This window comes from Haliotis asinina, chromosome 4, assembly GCF_037392515.1.
Source record: "Haliotis asinina isolate JCU_RB_2024 chromosome 4, JCU_Hal_asi_v2, whole genome shotgun sequence".
NCBI classification, from domain to species: domain Eukaryota; kingdom Metazoa; phylum Mollusca; class Gastropoda; order Lepetellida; family Haliotidae; genus Haliotis; species Haliotis asinina.
The window spans coordinates 55,047,191-55,069,581 of record NC_090283.1 but is presented as its reverse complement, the minus strand read 5'-3'; the positions used below and the strand labels follow the sequence as shown (position 1 = coordinate 55,069,581).

The following is a 22,391-nucleotide window of genomic DNA, read 5'->3' as shown; positions in this document are numbered from 1 at the left end:
CAGTTATGAAGATCAATGCTCATGCTGTTGATAACTGGATTGTATGATCTAGGGTCGATTTTATTTACAGACCGCCTCCACATACATGAAATGGTGCTGTGAGTGGCATAAAACAACAAATCAGTTGACGAACCATAGTCATCTTGCTGTTTGAACAGTCAATGATATTTGTATTTTACCTTTGAAATACAGAATAAAAATACACAGCATTATTATTTTGATCCCATAACTCAATTGGTCATACACCATACTGTCAACTGATTTGTGTCTGGTGTGTTTTCTCCAGTGCCAAGTGATCCTGACCCTGGTGGAGATGATCAAGAACTACACTGCATTTGAGTGGCCACGCTACAAGGACCTGATGGAGAATAACTTGTCTGTCAAGGGTCCTACATCTTCTAGGTATGTTGTTAGTCTGTAATTCCAGCCACTGGATTGAGGCTTCAAGTAGAATTCTCACAGGTCATGTAAACTCATCAAAATCCATCCAGTAATGCTAAAATCTACTACACATTATGATACAGGCTGACTCAAACTTTCTGGCAAAGAGAGACAGATTGACTGCAGTGTTAAATAATCCCAGATGTAAATTGCTTGGGGTTTTTTTTTCAGCATGTCAATCTTCCAAGAGAGTGCGGGTAAGTTCAGTCCTCTCCAGACCCTCCAAGACCTGATCCACTTCACAGACAGCCTGGCCATGGTGGGCCTTCAGCTAGAGGAAGACAACACCCTGCTGGCCAACTGCATCCTTGACTACGTGCAACTGGTTAGTAACCATGCAGCATTCAAAATAATCAATGGCCCAGAGGCCCAGGGTCTAGTGGTGTACATTTGATAGTTTTGGAATTCTGAATAAAATATTTTTGGCAATTCCATGGCAACAAGTTTGACTTCGACTGAAATTGGAGGTAATGCGGGAGATATTGATGACTGTGTCTTCTTCTTCTTGTTATCATTATTATTATTCCCGTGTAACAAGCTGTCTTTTGCTGCAGTTGTCTTCCATGTGTCAGATGTACTGCGTCCCTTTTGTTGCGCTGTCTCCAGCATCACTTCTGGGAAGGTTCCTGGTGAATGACTCAGTTCTCTGTATAACTCGGCTCTGCTCCGTCATGTGCAAGTAAGTATTCCATGTGACATCACTGCCTAGCTCTTATTTTGTCTCCCTCTTTTTCTTTTTTTTTTTTTTCATTCGTCTTATATTTCCCATTTCACTGTACAAGCACAGGGTCGCATGTTAAATATACATTTGAAAGAAAATATGTTTTTGGACTTCATGTACCTTCCATTCATCATATTTAATGACATATTTGAGCTAGAATCAGGCCTACCATACAAACGGTGAACAAATCATCAAAACTGAACTCATATACACCATAGCTGAACTCATATCCACCAAAACAGAACAAAAATGACCAGAAACTGCCACAATATCCTCTAAAACCGAAACAAACCCCCTGTAACAGAAAACTAATCATTTGAAATGGAACCAAAACTTGTGTATCAGCTACAACAGTGCCAGAGAACGGTCGCAGACCGCACAAAACAGCAGTCACAGCATTGATTGTGAGGAAGTTAAGTCTACAGCTTGCTATAAACTGTTTTACGTGAGGCAAGTTTTCATTGCATTGGTTCATTTTCTACCCAGCTACAAGGGTGCTTTTGAAGCTCTCAAGTCCAGACAGACACCAGTGGACGTTGACCTGATTGACCGGGACGGAACAGAGGACATCCAGAGCTTCAACAGACTGCTCCTTGACATATGTAACGGGCTGTGGCGGAACAGAGCCTTTGAGGCTGCCGGCAGCCTCGTCTTCGACTTCAACCCCTCAGACTGTGTGGCCTCTGTTCCACGACCAAATGAAAACTTCTCAATCTACCTTCACCATGCCTTCCTGGGTTACAGTTTGGCTTTCTTAAACGAGGTATTTAAAAGTAATAATAACAATAGTGCTAATGGACGTTCATTATGCACCTGTATCCACCCTCACAAAGAGCTACAATAAAATGAGAGGATTTAAACAAAATATACATGGTGGGGTAAGGAGAGAGCGTAATAAGCCAGGGTGAGTTTTAATTGAGATTTGAAAGTTGTCAGAGAATCAAAAAGTTTACTGTTGACCTGTAGAAAAATCCAGGGAGATGGAAATGCATGTACATATGATTTCACTTGATGTATGAAGCTAAGCAGATCTTAGGGACTGTCAACAAGATCTGGGTCTGGGAAGGAAGTGTAATAACGGATGCATCTCTTATGAGAAACTGGCATGTGATTGTGTAGACTCTTGTAGACAAAGCCTGAGTTCAGTAGAAGTGAGTGAGTTTGGGTTTACACATTCTCTTCCCACAGAGGTTACTCCTGTCATATCTTCCTGTGTAACCTCTGTTCTAATACGGCCCTTTAATGGTGCGAGTGTTCAAGACTCGCGATTGGAGGCATTCAGATTTAGTTGTCCAATCAGAGACGTTGTTTCAAGAGTGATCATTCGAAAGATCTCAGTAATTTCTGAATGCATTGTGAAAACTTGCCACTACCAGATTTTGTTTTTAGAAACACATCCTGGCGATTGATCCCTGCACTCTCTATTGCCAGTTTCTGATTTCATTCTGAAATATGAACAGAGGTTAGAACAGAGGTTACGTATGAAGATATGATAGGAGTAAACTCTGTGGGAAGAGAATGGGGTTTACGTAGCTTTTGGCAATATTCCAGCAATATCACAGTGGTGACACCAGAAATGGACTTCACACACTGTACACATGTAGGGAATTGACCTTGGTTCTTATGCTGAAAGCCACGTCCCTTAAGTCAGCATGAGATTTAGTAGGAAGACAATGTAGGGATTTAAGAAAAAGGATAATGTGATTGGACCCCGAATTTAAAGAAACAATGTGCGCAGCTCTATTTTAAACGTTTTGCATTTTGTAAATCTGGACAAAATTTGAGAAAACGCATATACGCTGATAATACAGGTTGGACTGTACTTGTGCTTCTACACCATGGTGCAGTATAACTTTCCTGTGGTACTTTGGAACAAGAAGCAAGAGTCCATAATCTCTCCTTGTGTTGTGGATAAATTGTAAGACAGCGTGTACATCTTCAACATAAAACCTGTGAAGAGCATGGTTAGAATTGATCTTCAGAAACCCATAATTGTCGCAAGAGGCAACTAACAGGATTGAGTAGTTAGACTCAGTGACTTTGTTGACTCATGTCATCATATCCCATTTGCATAGATCAATGTTCATGCTGTTGATCACAAGATTTTTTACAGACTACCATTTACAGACTATATAGTTGGAATATTGCTCAGTCCGAACTGAAACTAAACTCACTGACTCCCTAAACATAATGCAATTACAACATGTACTTCACCTACGTTGTATGTTGACCTGACCATTTCTTGTTTCAGACTCAACCTCAAGGGAAGAAAGTTCATCCAGCACAGATCAAGGTAAGTAGATCTTTATATACAATTCTAAACCAAGTGCCTCTGGCTCACAAAATTTGGGGAAATTTGTTATTTTTGTTCCAAAATTTGATATTCATGTCCTCAGGGGCATCGTACATTGTATTTTGGGATCAGTGTAAACATTGTTAAGCTCATCATCATTACCTCTTCTCGGATTATGTTCTCTGTGAAATACATGTTATCTCTTCAAATCCATCAAAGAATGTTAAAATTTATGTATCAATGATGTACTTGAAAATGTAAAATTCTGATTTGGGACGTTTTACAGACATTTGCTACAGCTTTGGGCAGTGTATGAAACTCCTACAAAAAGATAGGAAGAACACAGGACTGATAGCCAAAAACAGTTGCTAGCCCTGTTAACATGTAGCCAGCCTTGTACTAGAAGTAGGAAATAAGAGATATTGTGTTAAAAGAAAGTAATTAATGAATTACTTTTAGTGAGGTAAACCTAAACATGTGCAAAAGCAAATTTAATAAAATCATGACTTGGTGGTCACTGGTAATTCATTTAGGGATGCTGCCGTCAGAAAAGAATAACATTATTCGTTGGCTGAAAGCATTCTCTAGACCAGTCACATTTAGTGTTAGATAAATGGGTAGGTTGATCTGTGGAAGTTACAATTTGACTGATCATGAACTATACAGACATCATCTAGTTACCACAATTGTAAATTATTTTCAAAGACATGGGCAAATATATACCCTTGGAATACATATTGGCGCACAGGGTATAAAATAAAGTTGTTCGCCTGCCATGCAACTACCAAGCAGCGGGCCTCTGGGCATATGCTACTTCATACATTGCTTTGAGCAAGAATATCTTACATGTGCTCTCTAGTAAGCTGAACGTTAAAGTATGTGAATTTAGGATGAGAATTAGTCTCCAGGGCCCCGTTTCACAAAACTCTCGCAAGCCTAAGATCTCGTAACTTTTCTTGTAGCATCCGTGGGTCCTGTGTTACAGTATAGGAGGTACAATGGCTATGAGAAAACTTACAAGATCTTAGGCTTACGAGAGTTTTGTGAAACGGGGCCCAGCCAGGTTACTAATAAAATGCCTTGTGGTTGAAGCCAGCTAGACTAATTATTAGTCTCTGAATGCATACAATCTTTATAGTAACAAACTAACACAAATAAATTGGAGAGGAGCCACAGGGAGATCTGGGCCTAGATTTTCGAAGCTCTCTTAGCACTAAGATAGTCGTAAGTTAATGTTAAAGCATGGCACTTACGACTGTCTTAGCACTAAGAGAGTTTCGAAAATCTGGTCCCAGAGATTCATCAACTGAGGAAATCTAGACTTGCTTAATTTAAGGCCTTAGCATTGCTGAGAGGGCTTGGATAGAGAAAATTATGTGGTTCAGGGTCTGTGAGACAGATTGGAAACCAGGGCTTCCTGACATGGTAGGGCAATGGTTAAATGTTCGATGTTCGAATCTCTGTATGGGTACAATGTAACCCCTGTGATATTACTGGAATATTGCTAAAAGTGGTATAAAACCAAACTCAGTCATTCCTAACGTTGTGCAAGGTTTGGAGACCTTTTCTGGTGTCCCCAGATATTACTGTCACAGCACTTGTTTTCTGTTTCATGGTTCAAATAAAAGGTATAGGTTCATCACACTGTCTATACATGGTGGGCTGTAGCCTAAATGTTTGATAAATAAGTTGTATGCAGATAGAATGAGGCAAAGCAAGTGTGTCATTTCACACACGTTTTCACCAATGCTAAACAGCTATTAGTGAATTAAAATGGGACAAATTCAATTGAGTGAAGTGAAATCTAGGAAGGTTGTTAATGTTTTTGGTATGTGTAATCCTTCATCACATTTGGATGGCAGTGTTTACCTGCACTAAAATGCAGTGTGTTGCGTCACAACAAACATTGTAAATATTAGACTGATTGTCTTTATGATAAAGTTTGTTTTTTTTGAATTTGTCAACTTATTAAGTTTACTTATAAGTAAACTGTTTAGGTGGTTAATCAAGAAAACATCTTATGTTTCTTAAGCATCTGAAATCCCATAATGTAAGTATATAACATGGACACTTCCTGCCTCTATCTGTGCTAACCTGCGCTATAAAATCTACATGCCCTTAATGAAATCTGCAAACATGTTTTGTTAAAATCAAACCAATAAAAAGAAACTAGCCAACACTACTCGGCTTTACAGTGTTTCTATAAAGTAAGTTAGCAAAACCGTGCAAAGAGAATTTGCCATTCCTATCCACAAAGTACTGAAGTACCAGGAAGTTAATAAAGATAAAATCAAAGGAAAGATACCAGTTTAAAAAAATCCAAAAGTCGCATAATTTGCTTAAGGCTACAGCAAGTATTTTCCTTGAGTCCAGTATTTCAGGGTCCCTGGGATTCATACTCTTAATTTTCAGGGGTCCTGGACTACAAAATGGGAGTCCCAGACACTTAAATATTATTATTACTACTATGTTATAATATTGTTGCCTTTCAGTTACTGCTATTATGTTGTGTATCATAACCATCATAGAACTTAATCTGCAAATGATATCAGAACCCAGCTAGTAGCAGACTCAGTGATGACTTGTTACTTGATCAACATTTGAAAAAAGGTATTTGGACATCTTCTGCATCCCTGTGGACGCACGAATCAATTTGTGAGACACAGGAATTTTCATCCTGTAAGTCCCTGCCACAAGGACCCACAAATATTTGAAACAGCAGGCCCGATTCAATCACAACCAGGGCAGGCCGGCAGTCATTTGGAACATTGCATTCGTTCTCAATATTTGCATTCACTACCCAATATTTCAAGATATGTATTATACTGGTGTCACAGAACATTCACTGTTGCCCTAGTTGGTACATGTAGTTTGATAAGAGCTGTCGTGTCAGGGGTGTTATCACAGATGTATTTGAATCATGGAGACACTTGCTAATCAGTGTTACGCTACTGCTGATAACAATATGCAGTTCATTACTCCAGCCATACTGATACTGAAATTAAGCCTGTAACTTACATACACAATACACAGAGTAACATCATCTTTCATGGACCACTTTTACATTATATCTGAATGCTTTTTTTGTTAGAGATCCAAAACTAGTTGGCCTCACCTAGAGCATGATACACATGCAGCTGTTTTTATGTTTTATTTTTATACATATTATCTGTCAACCTCAAGCAAATTGGTTTCTCTATGTTCCAGCCACACAGTCCCCATTTTGTTTGACTTTGATAACCCCATTAATGCAAAATCTGCATTAATCGCATCACAAACTTCCGGGAACAAAATATGCAGGAAACATTTTGTGTGTTTGAGATGGGTAGAAGTCCTTTAGAATCAAACTTAGATATTAAAGTACATAGAAAAGCAAATGGTGAAGCTACAAAAGGTTTTTTAAAGTGATGGAAAGAACTTGGTCTGGAGACACCCCTTCAAGATGATGTAAGGGCATTACTTATTATATAGTGTATTCACTATTCATACACGATGACAAGTATTCAAACTAAATAATGAATGGTCACACAAGTGTCAGCTCTCGGTATATTGTAAACTGTGACAGCTTGAATATCTGGACACAATGTTTTTGAAAGACAAAGGTTCCTTTGTCTTGGAAAAAACAGACCCAATCTAAATCAAGCAATCCAAATCTTTGACTATTGATTATGACAGGAAGTCATCCAATAACAATACTGAACGTATTACATTAGATATTATCTGAGCACATTCCATTATCCAAGAGGCACAAAATAACAGATTGGTTTTCATTTTCTGCAATTTTGTTAGAAATATCATACCCCAATATGACTTATATCTTGTTAATTACATTACCCACATGTGTGAAATTTTGGATATGCCTTGCTAATCATTCCTTCAAAATACAGTGGGAGCTTTTCAAACAATGAAGACCCGTGAAGATCCGGGCTAGAATGCTTGCTTGCCATAAAAGGCGACTGTGCTTGTTGTAAGAGGCAACTAACGGGATCAGGTGATCAGGTTCGCTGACATGGCTGACACATGTCATTGGTTCCCAATTGTGCAGATGTATGCTCATGTTGTTGATCACTGGATTGTCTGGTCAAGGTGCGACTTTACAGACTGCCGCCACATAGCTGGAATATTGCTGAGTGCAGCGTAAAACTGAACTCACTCACTCAGACATTGGACATTGTGAACACAGTTAGGACAACAATTTTGGGTTGCCCCTTGTATGTCAATTCTATATTTGTCACAACTGAAAGTTACAACAATCAACTGGCATTTTACACGCCTCCAGGAAACAGATTTTTGGTATAGATTCTAATACAGTTGTCAAGCATGTGTGGAGACTGGGCAAAATAGTATGACGATCTATATTGAATGTCATATCATAACATACGAAAGACGTCATCCATAAAGTGGTCCTGTTTGTCTTACTTCTCAACTTCCCCAAAGTAATTAAAAGACTGTTCTGGATTAAGCATGACAGATTTACTAGGTATCATAATTCATGAACTGGTGTTAAAAACTACAATTCTTATGAGAAGTGAGTGTCTTAGGCTTTAAGCTGCTTTTAGCAATATTCCAGGAACATCACAGCAGGGGTATATCAGAAATGGGCTTCACACATTGTACCCATGTGGGGAATTGAGCCCAGGTCTTGGGTGTGACGAGGTAACACTTTAACCACTAGGCTAGTCCACTGCCCGTATATGTCAAGCTCACCTTAAATGTAGTGATAGTGATATTCAAATTGAAGTTGAAGGTAAATGCATCACATCACGACCCCCTTGATATGTTGACTGATATGTGTATGCAGGTTCAGGTAAATATTGATCTTTGTGTTTTTCTCTTGATATTGTACAGCACTTCCCAGTAATGTCTTTGAGAATGTTTGGGTTGGAGGGGGTTGGGGTATAGCTGACAAATATAACAGCTAATACCCTGGAGTGTAAGCCTGTAATCTAGTGCATACCTGTATGAGCCCTGCTGATAATTTACTGGCTAGCAGTACTTCCTTGTCTAATCGTTAGTTAACATGTATTGTGAGATAGGATTAGTATTTTAAAAACCCCAAATTTGTGATATATTTGAAATCTTTTTGCACGCAAGAGAATCTGTTTAGGCAGATAGTCAACTGTGGGTGTTCACGTTTCGTTTACTTCACCACTTTTCTTTATGTGATGACTTAAAAATCACAGTTTTTAAAACTTTTTAGGCTGGTTTATTTTCTATCATGGAATTTATATTTTTCCACCATGCCTGCTTTTTATCCCCCAAACACGGGGGGTGTTTCAAAAATATTTTGAGGGGGATTAAAGGATTAGGGCTGGGAATTTATAGTATGTTGCTGAAATGTTTTGCAGGGTGTTAAAATGGACTCCATCCATCCATGCATATTATATCCGTTCATCCGTGCAAATTCATCTTTTCCAGAGTACAAGATAGAAACCATTCAGTGTTTCTTCGCCAAACTTGGCACATGAATGGGTCTGGTGTTGAACTGGTGCCTTTTGATAGTTTGGGATTTTGGAATAAAATATTTCTTATGTTACCATGGCAACAAGTTTGTCTTTGACTTTACATAGTAGAACTTTAAAACTGTTTATTATTTCTTCACCGAACTTGACAAATGGATGGGTCTGGGGATGAACATAGTCATAACTAGCTGACATATTCATGAGATACTGATGACTTTGTCTTCTTGTTAATATCACAGTCCAGACACATTTGTATTTTGTGGATAGTTATTACTATTGTATGTTTGATTTGTTCATTATTGTGTTGCATGACTATTGATAGTTGCCTAGAGCCGTGCTCATGATGTTGATCACTGGATTGTCTGGTCCAGACTTGATTATTTACAGACTGCTGCCATATTGCAGGAATAAAGTTGAGTGTGATGTAAATAAAACATACAAATCATAGCTCCTTATAAACTAGCACTGTACTACCTTCGTGTATGTAGACAGGATATTATTCTTATGGGTTTCTTATGATGGTCAGAGACAGTGTCTGTTGGAAACACGTGTACAGGGATGAGAATTTTCTGCGAATCTTGGGAATTATGTGTATTTCATAATTAATTTTCATAATTTGTGTCATTCATGATATATGTCACTTTGTTTCAATTAACACAACCCAAAGATGCAAAGTCTGTTTTCGTCTTTTTTCACTCAATCCCATTCTCATCCCTGCTTGTAAGATATGAACTGAAAAGTTTGTTCATTGTTGACATGATTCAGACCGGATGGACTTGATGAGGGACTGCTGATAGGTGTGATTGATAGGATATTGACCGCATCTTTTAACAGGTATTATTCCGTCATAAAAGAGGCAGTTAGTTTCACAGACAGCTTTAAATATCAACTGTCCTGCACAGTCCACGTGTAGAAAATTTACAAACTTCTGTGTAGTCCCTGCTTAAATATGAAGAATGTTAAGAGTTTCCTGACAATGCCTTTGGTTTACAATTGTTTTTGGACATATTAACTTTTCTGACAGCAGTGCTTACTTGGACTCTAACAAGGGGTGTTGCCCCCGCTTACATGGTCAGCTCTTGAATGATTGCTTGTATTTAGCATAAAATTGTCTTTTTATGCTAGTGACATGTTTTATGATTGTTCTTACAATAATAACGACAGCAACAGATGTTCTAAAGCATCAAAAAACCCTCCTCGATAATCTCCTTGGTATACGTTCTAATAAATCTCCACTAAGTTCCTTGGATGCATCAACAACTCTGAACTGGCTTTATCCAGTCAGGTGTCTCTGCTGGGAAGTTGAGCGTACTAATGACATGACGTCTGTCATAACTCACATCTTCTCCCAACCAATTAACCTTGACAACACAATTGTTGCAGAGGTATCCACAAAGGTGTAGAAGGAAGTATTACATATACTTGTGAAGGTCTCAGGCCTGTCAATTTGTCTGTATGATTTTTTTCCCAAAATCTGAGTTGCAGCCTCTGTCTCAGTTCACTATGACAAGCTTGGTTGTAACAGCTCATGTGATAGGCTACTGTGAGAAGGTGAACCCAGCAAAGGGAGGCAATGCAATTATCGGGCTGAGCTGTAGATGCACCCAGGGAATTAGTGGAAATTTATCAGAACATATACCCTAGAAATTATCGAGGATCCCAAAACCCATAAAAAACCATCCCATTGCTTGAACACAAGGATGTCTTGATGAAATGGGACACATCAGTTTATCATGGTTATCTAGTTTTGTGTCACAGGCTTTAGTTGTTCTGCTCTCAGGTTGAAACACGAGGGTCCCAAGCTTCAAGTTCCCAGAGAAATATCAAACAATACCTATGAGTGCAGTATTTTCTGTCTGTTTCAGGCTGTGAAGGATTACTTCCTCAAGTTCCTGGATCGAGAACATGTCACCCCCATCCCTCAGTTCATCCGAACCTTCATACGCAAGTCACAGAAAAATGCAAACTCGATAACAGAGTCCACTCAAGGCTGATCACAAGGACACAATCTATGCACAAGCGTTGTGTTACAGTGGTTGTATCATCATCATCATCATCATCATCATCATCATCATCACTGTCACCATGATCATAATTATGATCAATACCACCATCAGCAACAGTAGCAGCAGCATTGTCATCATCATAATCATCACATCATCATCATCATCATCATCATCATCATCATCGTCATCATCAAGCACAACTGCCAATAATGTGTTCTTAACATATGTCATGGGTACAATGTGTGAAGCCCATTTTCTGGTGTCCCCCGCCGTGATATTGCTGGAATATTGCTAAAAGCGGCGTAAAACTAAACTCACTCACTCACTCACTTTTAACATATGTCTGTAGTGATATCCTTCATCGAGATGTAATCTCTGCAATCATGCCAGGAAGATGCTCAGTACATGGTGCATGTTTCGTTGTCAAAGAACAGTCACTTTAGCCTGAACTGATGGTTATTTATGAAACTTGGTCAGTTAAACTAACTTGCTTACTATTGTAAATACATTTTTAAAATTTCATTGTATATTTTCATAGAAAATATAGTAAACTGATAAATTTTTTTTCCATTTTCTGAATTACCCCCTTGACCCCACACGAAAATATTATAGAATCCTTTTATTCCCAGAAATAATACAGAATTGTTTAGTTCCCTGAAATAACAGGATATCCCAGAAAAATATGGAATTCTTTTATGCCCTACAATAATGAGTCCTTAAATTTCCCAGAAATAATAGGGTGTCCTCTATCCCCTGATATTTCCTTTCATTCCCTTATTTAACAGAGTAACCTTTATTTTCTTTGAAATGAAATGGTGTAGTTGTATCCTTTGTTGACCTTTTCCCCAGAATATGTGTATGTCATTACATTTTTTATGGCTCTAACTCCTCAGTGGATCATGGGAGCCTTTTCAAAAACATCAGCTTGTGTTACTCATAACATTTGACTATGTATGTAATATATTAGTCTTGGTGTTTTTCATTAGTTTCATGGCCTATTTTTTTAACGAAGTCATCACTTTTTCTAAAGAATCCTCTCCAGTGGAATTACCATATTGTGTACTACACTCTGAACCAATTTTTCAAATTTGAAAACCATCATATTTTTTATTAATTTCCAGCAAATACTCTGTATTTCATTTTCTGTGGGTTTCACAAACAATTCATTGTACAGGGTTAGACCAATTTATCAATTCAAGACCCTCACTGTCAGTGTTTGTTTCACATTATATCCATAGTTTAATCTTGTTCTGAGAATTGTTGTTTCAAATCAAGGAATGTTTTTCTGTGGAACAAATGTTTTTGTGTAAGTGTTTGCAAAGGTTTTTAAGAGAATTGTGCTTAGCCATAAGATTTGAATATGGAAATGCAGAAATGTTGAAACATATTTAAAACAAACAATGAAAAATGTCTTATGTGGAAATGTTGAAGGAGCACTGGTCATGTGGAAACATTGAAGCACCACAGCATATCTGAATATGTCGGAATATGTTTTTGGAAACACTGAAGCACCATTGCATATGTGGAAATTTTGAAGCATATGTGGAAATATTCTGTATGTAGCAATATTCTGTATGTAGCACAATGGCATATGTTGAATATAGATATTGAATATATATTGAAGTATGTGCCACATAGAAACCATCACGCAGGAATACAGATGTGTCATATAGAACCTTGTGTAACCTTGATGTAAAAACATCAAAATATGTCATGTGTAAATGTGAAGCCTGTGCAGTGTGTTGTGCAGGACAGCCAGTGTGTCATATATCCATTGTATGCCCAACGATGACAGGCATGAATATTTTGAGCAAGGTGGTGGTAGTCAGGATTGAGTCCATGGTCTTAAAAATATCCCTCAAAATGTTACATGTATATTACACACTAATTAAATTGTATATAGTCATATCTTGTATGTTAAAGATGGAACTTGACAGATGAGAATGTTGTGACTGTAATTTCGTTGTTATTTCAGTGTTGATTTTGTTTGATAGTGCTCCAGTGATGTTTGGTTTGATCTTCACCTGCTAACATATTGTCCAGTGTGTATGGACTTGAAAGTATATGGACATGAAGGTATATGAGTATGGAAGTATATGGACATGAAGGTATACGGATATTGAAGTATATGGACATGAAGGTATATGGATATTGAAATATATGGACATGAAGGTATATGGATATTGAAAGTATATGGACATGAAGGTATATGGATATTGAAGTATATGGACATGAAGGTATATGGATATTGAAATATATGGACATGAAGGTATATGGATATTGAAAGTATATGGACATGAAGGTATATGGATATTGAAAGTATATGGACATGAAGGTATATGAGTATGGAAGTATATGGACATGAAGGTATATGGATATTGAAGTATATGGACATGAAGGTATATGGATGTTGAAAGTATACGGACATGAAGGTATATGGATATGGAAGCATATGGACATGCAAGTATATGGACATGAAGTTACAAAGGTATATGGATATTGAAATATATGGACATGAAGGTATATGGATATTGAAAGTATATGGACATGAAGGTATATGGATATTGAAGTATATGGACATGAAGGTATATGAGTATGGAAGTATATGGACATGCAAGTATATGGATATTGAAGTATATGGACATGAAGGTATATGGATATTGAAGTATATGGACATGAAGGTATATGGATATTGAAAGTATACGGACATGAAGGTATATGGATATGGAAGCATATGGACATGCAAGTATATGGACATGAAGTTACAAAGGTATATGGAAATGAAGGTTTATAGATGTCGACATGAAGTTATACTTACAAAGGTATATGGATATGAAGGTATATGGATATAGACATACAGTTATACTTACAAAGGTACTTCAATGGATATTGAAGTATATGGACATGAAGTTACACTGACAAAGGTATGTGGACATGGAAGTTTAGTATGTAAGCATATTTTTCCGGCTACCTGATTGGTCTAGAGGCGGTCACAGAAAAGCATATGGATTCCAACCCAGGTCGGACCAAAAGTCATATTGACTTGAGTTACTATGACATCAAGCTATGACATCATTCTGTTGTTTACATGTCACAGTATTGTTGACATGACGTTATTGGTTTGTAGTGAAAAAGAAATTACCTTTCTTGACTAAATGGACATGTTTTCGTTTTTAGAGGCTTTTTGGGGGGGTTATTACTTAATGAAACAATTACAAACTGGTGAATTCGGTCACAGTCTGTTTTTATGGACCTGCAAAAACCAATATTCACCGAGGACAAAGTCTGAGGTTAGTCTTGCTTAGGGGATCCATAAATACAGGTATTGACCTCATCACTAGTCAATAATTGTATAATATTGACATGTAGGTATATGGACATACATGTATATTGACTTGTACATATTTGGACATGACGGTATATTGACGTGCCTCTATGGACATATGAATCTGAACATAAAAGTATATAAAAGTGGATGTATTGGGACATAAATGTATACTGACATGACAATATATGGACATAGAAGTTTGTAGACATGATGGTATGTGAATGTGGAAGGTTACTGTAAGAAAGTATATTGACATGAAGTATCTCTGTTTACACATGCAATACCTAAGCTGTACATCAGATTTCATTATATGCAGCATATTGAAATATGTGTTCAGTAAACCATTTGGAAGAAAAATTTCGTAATTTCCTGATTTTTTTTTTTTAAAATTTCATCTCAAGTCACCTAATGGCATGAATTTGTGAAACAAAGAAGTCACATAGGTGTTGCCTAGGATACATCTGTCAGGATAGGGTGGTGTTGTAGCCTGGTGGTTAAAGAAAGCACTCTTGTCATGCTAAATATCTGGATTCGTTTTCCTCACATTGGTACCATGTATGCCATTTCTGGTGTCCCTTGTTGTGATATTTCTGACAAATTGCTGAAAGCAGTGTAAAACTAAACTCACTCACTCACTCAGTTGCTGAAAGCAGTGTAAAACTCACTCACTCTCTCACATCAGCACCAGCCACAATCATTAAGAGGCCTCTTCTTGTTCACACAGCCACATGCATTGAAACTGAAAAAAGTTCACTGGGTCTTTGATTTTTACCTTTCTGTGAGGGGCAGGTTTGTGTGGTTTTACTCCATGTAAAATACTTCTTTTGACTCATGTTGAATTGATTCCACAGCCTTTAATTTAATTTTGACAGTCCATGAAAATTTCATTTACATGATGGAATTAGTTTGTGAGATGTTTGTAAAAGTTTGTTCTCCCTTTGTTAGCATATGGTTATTCATCTGCTGTTTGATCAGCATTGGTCGCCATGTTTTTATTTTGTCAGAGACTCTGTTGATTTTAGAACAATAATGCAGTGTTCTTTTTAAAATAGTTGTCCTACAAAGTTGTCTTACAATAGTTGTCTTACAAAGCATTTTTTCTCTCATTCATCAGCATTGGCATTTTTGTTACAAATGCAGGTTCCACATTTATCTTCAAAACACTTTGCCCTGACTGTTGACACATGTCATTGTTTCCCAATTGTGTAGATCAATGCTCATGTGGTCGGTCATTGGATTGTCTGGTCCAGACTAAATTATTTACAGACCACTGCCGTATAGCTGTAATATTGCTGAGTGCAGCATGAAATTAAGCTGACTGACTCAGATGTCTCTATATCAGTACATATCATCCTTTGTGTATTATGTTCATAAGCAGTTCATTCTGGGTTTCAGAACTTTTCAATAGACTTTTGAGTAAGAGCATTTCATGAGAAAACATGGAGAAGCTTAATCATTAAACTGAAAAAGGCCAACATTCACTTTAAATTTTTAATATCTATAAAAAGGATATCATTTTTAGAACTATCCTTTGATATTCTGGGTGTCTTCTTTTTTTTATGTGTAAAATGTCTGTTTGGGGTGTACCATGGTTGCAGTATTGCTTTCATTTAATGTCACAGACGACAAGTTTCAAGTCTTCTCAATTTTTAAGGATTTGTTGGTGCAAGCTAAATGTTTTCAGATACCTCAAATGTTGTAACATGTAGGAATTTGTTAGGGGCACTTATATTATGTAATAGTAGTGGACAGTTATTCAATTTGTTTTGTATATTTTGCAATATTTCATACACTTGACATTATTTCAAGGCTACCAGCATTTTTACCGAATTGATTTTATCTTCACTGAACGCTTAATTTAGAATAATTTACGTGCTTTATGTCAAGTGTCAAAAGTACGGATATGTGGTTTGTGCAATGATATTGCAATAAAATGAAATACTTTGTTCATTTCAGTATTGATATTGATACTGACGAAACAATCCTCAGTGTTCCTGCTTGTGTAATGGTTCGTGTTTTGATGTTTGTGGTGGTTTGTGAAGTCTTGAGATCAATAACAACACAAAAATAATCAAAATACAACTAATATTGTAGCTAGTGTACATGAGATTTTATGTTAAGACCAGACCAGTTTTAATTCTTCTTTTATGGTCATTTTTTCAAGGATAAGAAAAAAGATGGAAATGAATTTTCAAAAACTAAAATGCTAATGCTAATATGATATAAGTGAAATACTCTTGAAATCAGTGTGAAACGTAAACTCACTCAACTTGTTTTTAGTTGATATAAACAAACCTGAAGAGTTTGGAAACTCGTAGGTTTTTGCTTTGACCAGTGTTTTGTCTTTCTTCCCCTCCTGCCTTTTAAGTTTTCTGAGGAAAGAAATTCATAAAACAAGAAATAGAATTGGTCTGGCCTAATGAAACGTTTAAAGAGTGGGTCAGGATCTTAATCTTTTTCAATTTTATTATTTATTGCAACTGACAGAAAGCAAGGATAAGTCAGTTTTTGTCAGTTGTAGATTACTCGTTTAAAGTTACTTTTAACACTGCTTTGATACATCGAAGGTGAGAATTTTGTCTCCTGTCTAAATCGGCGATTTAACTTCTGTGCTGTCTTGCCTTTCAGATTGACCATTGTATATTTCAGGGAAGATTTCATGTTTTTTTAACCTCTCAAGGAGGCTGGTTGGATTTCATGAGAGTAAGATAGATGTGGCAAGAATTAGGAAAACATGATAATACTTTTTGATAATAACTTAAAGCATATTGTCAGAAGTATATACTGACAGATTTTATGTTTTCAAAAACCAACTCAAGTTAACTGACTTGGTTGACATAATCACAGTATCCCAGATGCATAGGTCAGTGCTCATGATGTTGATCACAGGATTGTCTTGTCCAGACTCGGTTATTTACAGACTGCTTTAATATAGCTGGAATATTGCTGAGGGTGGGGGTATGGAACAAAGAAACAAAAACAAGTAACAGCATTAACCCCCCAAAAAGTATCTTTAATGAAATAATCATTAGTTCTGGTTTGTTTCTTGTATTACTTGCAAAACAATTGTGAGAATTCTTACGACAAAAGAAATGACGCCCATTGGTTACAGTTGACTTTACTATGTCAGGTTCGGCTAGTGATGGGTTTTAATGCCAGATCCCTATAGGTGAATCTGGATTAGGGAATAATTTGAGCAGAGTCGTCACCCTTATATGGGCTAGCATCTGCTGACCATGTATGACACTGAGATGTTCGTTGATCGAGTGGCCTAAAAGCTACATTTCTACTGCCCATGACACTCTTTTCTCCATGAATTAAATGAAGCTTTTGTATTTTGATGGTTTTGTTTTTTTTTGGTTTTTGTTGTTGTTTTTTTTAATCTTCTTGTTTAACCAGCCATACGTTGGCAGTCTGTAATAATTGAGCCTGGATAAGACATTCCAATGATCAACAGCATGAGCATCAATCTATGCAAATGGGATACGATGACGCCTGTCAAACAAATCAGTAAGTCTGACCATCGTGTCACCTCTTACGACAAGCATGAGTTACTGAAGACCAGTTCCAACCTGGATGGAATTAAATACTACTCAGAAGTGCAAGTATGTTCTGTTATAGTATTGGTCCCCTTTGTTTTATTCCCATCTAAAGGGGTTTATGAATGAATTGAGTGGTGACATGGTTAATTACATGTCACCCAAATATGATGCTGACATTATCCATCACTGATTTGGTCCAAACTGTTTTTATGATGAAGCTCAAACGTGGTAGTGTTAATGTTAAACAACAACAAAAGAAAACTCAAAAACAAATAAACCAACTCTGTCAGCCAATTCCCAGGAAGGTAAAAATGGTAAATCTCAAAGCTCACAGAATTTTGGGTGTGATTTGTGCTGGTAAGTGACTAGGAGAACCTGCTGTATTGTAAAGTATCTTGAGCTAATAAGAAGTCAGTACACGTATTTTATGCATTAATTCTTTTTATGCATTTGCCATGAAAGTAAGTCAGTACACCAAAGATGTTGATGATGATTTAATGTGTGGTTTTATTGTTGTAATAACAGAAGGAATATTTATTAAAACTGATTAAAATTCTTCATTCTGTAGTGTGTGTTTGTGTCTTCCTTTAACATCATGGCATCCTATGGAATGGATGGCTGCATCCTCATCAGCGGAAGTCAACTTAGGCTCAGTAATAAATGTTATACAGTATAGCAGTGTGACAAATCATACTCAGCCTACGTTTACTTTGACTGCATCATCATTCCCATATGGTCGGAAGTCAACTCTTTTTATAGAGTCAGTTTGGTGTTACTCTGCTTTTAGCAATGTTCCAGCAATATGGCAGACAGAAATGGGCTTCACATATTGTACCCATTTGAAGAATTAAACCCAGGTCTTTGGGATGACAAGTGGACACTTTAACCACTGGACTATCTCACTGCCCCTCTTTTGTATAAAGGGGTAAAATTTCACCATCCTTGAAAAGTTTGGGAATTGATTTTTGTGGGAACATTTTTGAAAGTGTTTATGCATTGATTTTCCTTGAAAGTGATGGAACATTAACAGCCCTTGTGTTTATTACATTAGATCTGTAAACTTTGTGCGTAAAAAGTGTGTTTATTGTAGCAACTTTCGTTGAAAATTGTTGGAATATTGTTACTGTCATAGTTTTTACAACATTTCTCGGGAAGCGTTGAAATAAGATAAACAGTCCTTTAACTGTGGGGATATTCTTAACTGCACTCGATACGTGTGGTAAAGTGTTAACAGTGCTAGAATGCTCACAGGAAGGTATTTTTCCTCTCTTCACTTGGGCGATGGAAGAACAGAGGGCCATGTTTTATGTTGATGTCATTCTTAAAAAGAACGAATATCAGATTCAGATTCCGTTTATTCGGTAATTCTGGCCTTGAGGCCTGCATTACAATTGCTGCTGTTACAATGAGTGAGTTTAGTTTTACGCCGCACTCAGCAATATTCCAGCTATATGGCGGCAGTCTGTAAATGGTCGAGTCTGGACCAGACAATCCAGTGATCAACAACATGGACATTGATCTGGTCAATTGGGAACCGATGACGTGTCAACCAAGTCAGCGAGCCTGACCACCCGATCCCGTTAGTCGCCTCTTACGACAAGCATAGTCGCCTTTTATGGCAAGCATGGGTTGCTGAAGGCCTATTTTACCCCGGGACCTTCACGGGTCTGCTGTTACAAAATACTATGGAAGTCACGTGAACATATAGTTACATACATTGTTGCAGTGATAGCTACGCACAGTGAAAGAATGTCTAAGATAAATTGCTACATTGAATGTTTGTCTGTTACAGTGTTTCAAATCTTGTGGGATGTACATTTTTCGCAAACGTAGATAATTGGTGCATACAAACATGACATGGAACTCATCCTCTGTGGCGGCTGTAGTGCAATTAGAGGGGATCAGATAAGTTTTAGATTCTGTAGGAAAAAACACGTTTACGAGCCTTATTTATACAGAAATCATGAAAACCAGTTCTTAATTTACACGAAGCTTTTGTCAAACATACAATTCTACAATTCTGGTTCTAGCAAAAACTTACGAGTAGCATAATATTCTAAATATCTAGGTAGTAGGGATGGACATAAACTGCTTTGGATGAAAATATCACATGGACGCTATTTGTTAAATCCTTGGGCATGCCATGTATAGGAAAATCCAGTAGAAAAGAGCTATATTAACTTTAACTTTACCAATACCATCTTGTGATTTCGACAAAAGCATAGCACTGTTTAGGATGCCTTAAATAACTCATTTTACCAACAGAACGTGTCAAAATGTCAAAGTTGATACTGCCAGTGCCATTGTCACTATTTGGTAGTTCCATTGTATACGTTCTCCACTAGCATTGTTGTGTAGGATTGGAGAATTGTGCTTTTCAACGTGTACAATGAAAATAGTAGAAACATCCCTTTAACATCTAGCAACGATGACTGAAACGCGTTTCGTGTTAACATGAATGGCATTACTAGAGGTTGATGAATAATAAGAGAGTAAGATTCTTTATGGATAGCAACTTCTTTATTACATATGATGCGACGCTTCGGTATGGATCCTTATATACCGTCTTGCTTGACAGTAATAAGTAATAAAGAAGTTGGCATCTATAAAGAATCTTACTCTCTTACCAGTGTGTTATTTGAGACATTAAGCAGACACCTGACCATACTTTCCATTGTTAACTTCTTTATTCGTGATTGGTAGGTGCCACGTCCCCCACCCGTGTCTCACAAGGAAACTCGTGTTTGCCTTGATCAGCTGATTAGCTATCACGAGTGTGCAGGCGACAGTGAGAACCTCGAACTGTTACTTAAAGTAAAGTTCTCTCGCTTTTCTACACAGCCAGTGCAAAAGGCTATGGCTGACTTTTTTCAAGCGAGCATGAACAGCTATGAGACATTGTAATTTGTATGCACTGATATTTATATATGTGTAATCAGTAAAGATTATGTCTGATGCCTACTATGTTCGTTTATTTGTACGTTTCTTTGTACATATGGCCCGTGATTCAGATATCCGAAAATCCGCTTATCCGGACGATTACAATAAAAACACAAACGTTCGGATAAACGGGGCACGACTGTACATTAAAACAATACACTTAGACAGAAGTTGCGATGTTGTCTACGTTTAATTAAATGTTGACTAATGATGTTTTTGCGATTAAAACCTGCGATTTGTACTTGAAGATTAAAACAATCACGTGCATATGAAATATGAGGACATACTACCTGTGCTTCATTTTCGTGAATTTCTCCTGTTTACAGCGTGAAGAATGTCTTCAGTTATATGGTCACGTGTCACTGAGAGGAATGGGGTACTTCCGTGGTGATTTAAGACAGGACAGGACAGGGTAAATGCACGCCAGGGAACCTCTCAGTTGTTCAGCACAATGTAAGAAGTGTAGGCTACAGAGGATTTTCTTCAACGGCACAGTGTTCAAGTACAGCCTGGACCTCCATGTTCACCAGAGCTCCCCCTACAGAGCATGAGTGGGGTCAAATTGAGCGACGTCTATACCCCTGGCCGAATCTACAAACTGACGTTCCTTGTTTTGAAGAAAAAGAACACAAGACATTGTATACCGTAAATAAAAAGTTAAGCGCCACTCAGTATATTTCGCAAAAATATAGGCTGGCACATAGGAAATCTTTCAGAAAAAACAGCTATCATAACTTGGTTTACTACTTTTAGTTTAAAAACAAAACCGTAATGGAAATTATCTTTTACTTTCAACAGGATGCATGCACTCTTGGAAATCATGCATTTTGTATTACTCACAAAAGGTTACCATCTTTTGAAAAGTGAAAATCAGAAATGACTGTTATATGGTCACATGATTGTCACTTTTAACAAGTGAAACCTACATTTAATAGTCTAGTAGTATAAGCACAACAGTAATAGTTATTTTGATATTTTGATAATTGACCCCCACCCAGCATGTGAGCCTATTCAGTTTGTGACATCGTTACTCGACCCCTACCCAGCAGGGAGCTAATTAATTAATTGGGCTGAGCCGTAGATGCATCCAGGGTATAGTGGAGACTAATCGGAACGTACACCCTGGACATATCGAGGATGCTTGGTAGAAGGCGAATCTGGAACACGCATCTGTTCATTAATGTTCCGAAATATTCTTTGTACGCATCAGATGGTTTTAGACCCGTAAAGGACCGGGGTAGAATAGGTCTACAGCAACTCATGCTTGCCATAGAGGACGACTATGTTTGTCGTAGGAGGCGACTAACGGGATTGGGTGGTCAGGCTCGCTGACTTGGTTGACACATGTCATCAGTTCCCAGTTGCCCAGATAGATGTTCATGTTGTTGATCACTGGACTGTCTGGTCCAGACTCGCCTATTTACAGACTGTCGCCACATAGCTGGAATATTGCTGAGTGCGGCGTAAAACTAAACTCACTCATTGTAACAGCAGCAATTGTAATGCAGGCCTCAAGGCCAGAATTACCGAATAAACGGAATCTGAATCTGAAATTCGTTCTTTTTAAGAATGACATCAACATAAAACATGGCCCTCTGTTCTTCCACCGCCCAAGTGAAGAGAATAGCTGGAATATTGCTGAGTGCGGCGTAAAATTA

At 37.5% G+C, this 22,391-nt stretch overlaps 1 protein-coding gene across 1 annotated transcript in view; it reads left to right on the top strand.

Moving 5' to 3' along the window:
* The window catches only part of LOC137282592 (centromere protein I-like), a 29,373-nt gene extending 17,671 nt beyond the window's left edge, over positions 1 to 11,702 (top strand). The window contains exons 13-18 of the mRNA XM_067814364.1: positions 287 to 402; positions 613 to 766; positions 996 to 1,120; positions 1,649 to 1,925; positions 3,414 to 3,455; positions 10,783 to 11,702. Of these exons, the coding sequence (XP_067670465.1) occupies positions 287 to 402; positions 613 to 766; positions 996 to 1,120; positions 1,649 to 1,925; positions 3,414 to 3,455; positions 10,783 to 10,911 (843 nt within the window). The 3' untranslated portion in view covers positions 10,912 to 11,702. The remainder of the gene's footprint in view (positions 1 to 286; positions 403 to 612; positions 767 to 995; positions 1,121 to 1,648; positions 1,926 to 3,413; positions 3,456 to 10,782) is intronic.
* The last annotated feature ends 10,689 nt before the right edge of the window (positions 11,703 to 22,391 follow it).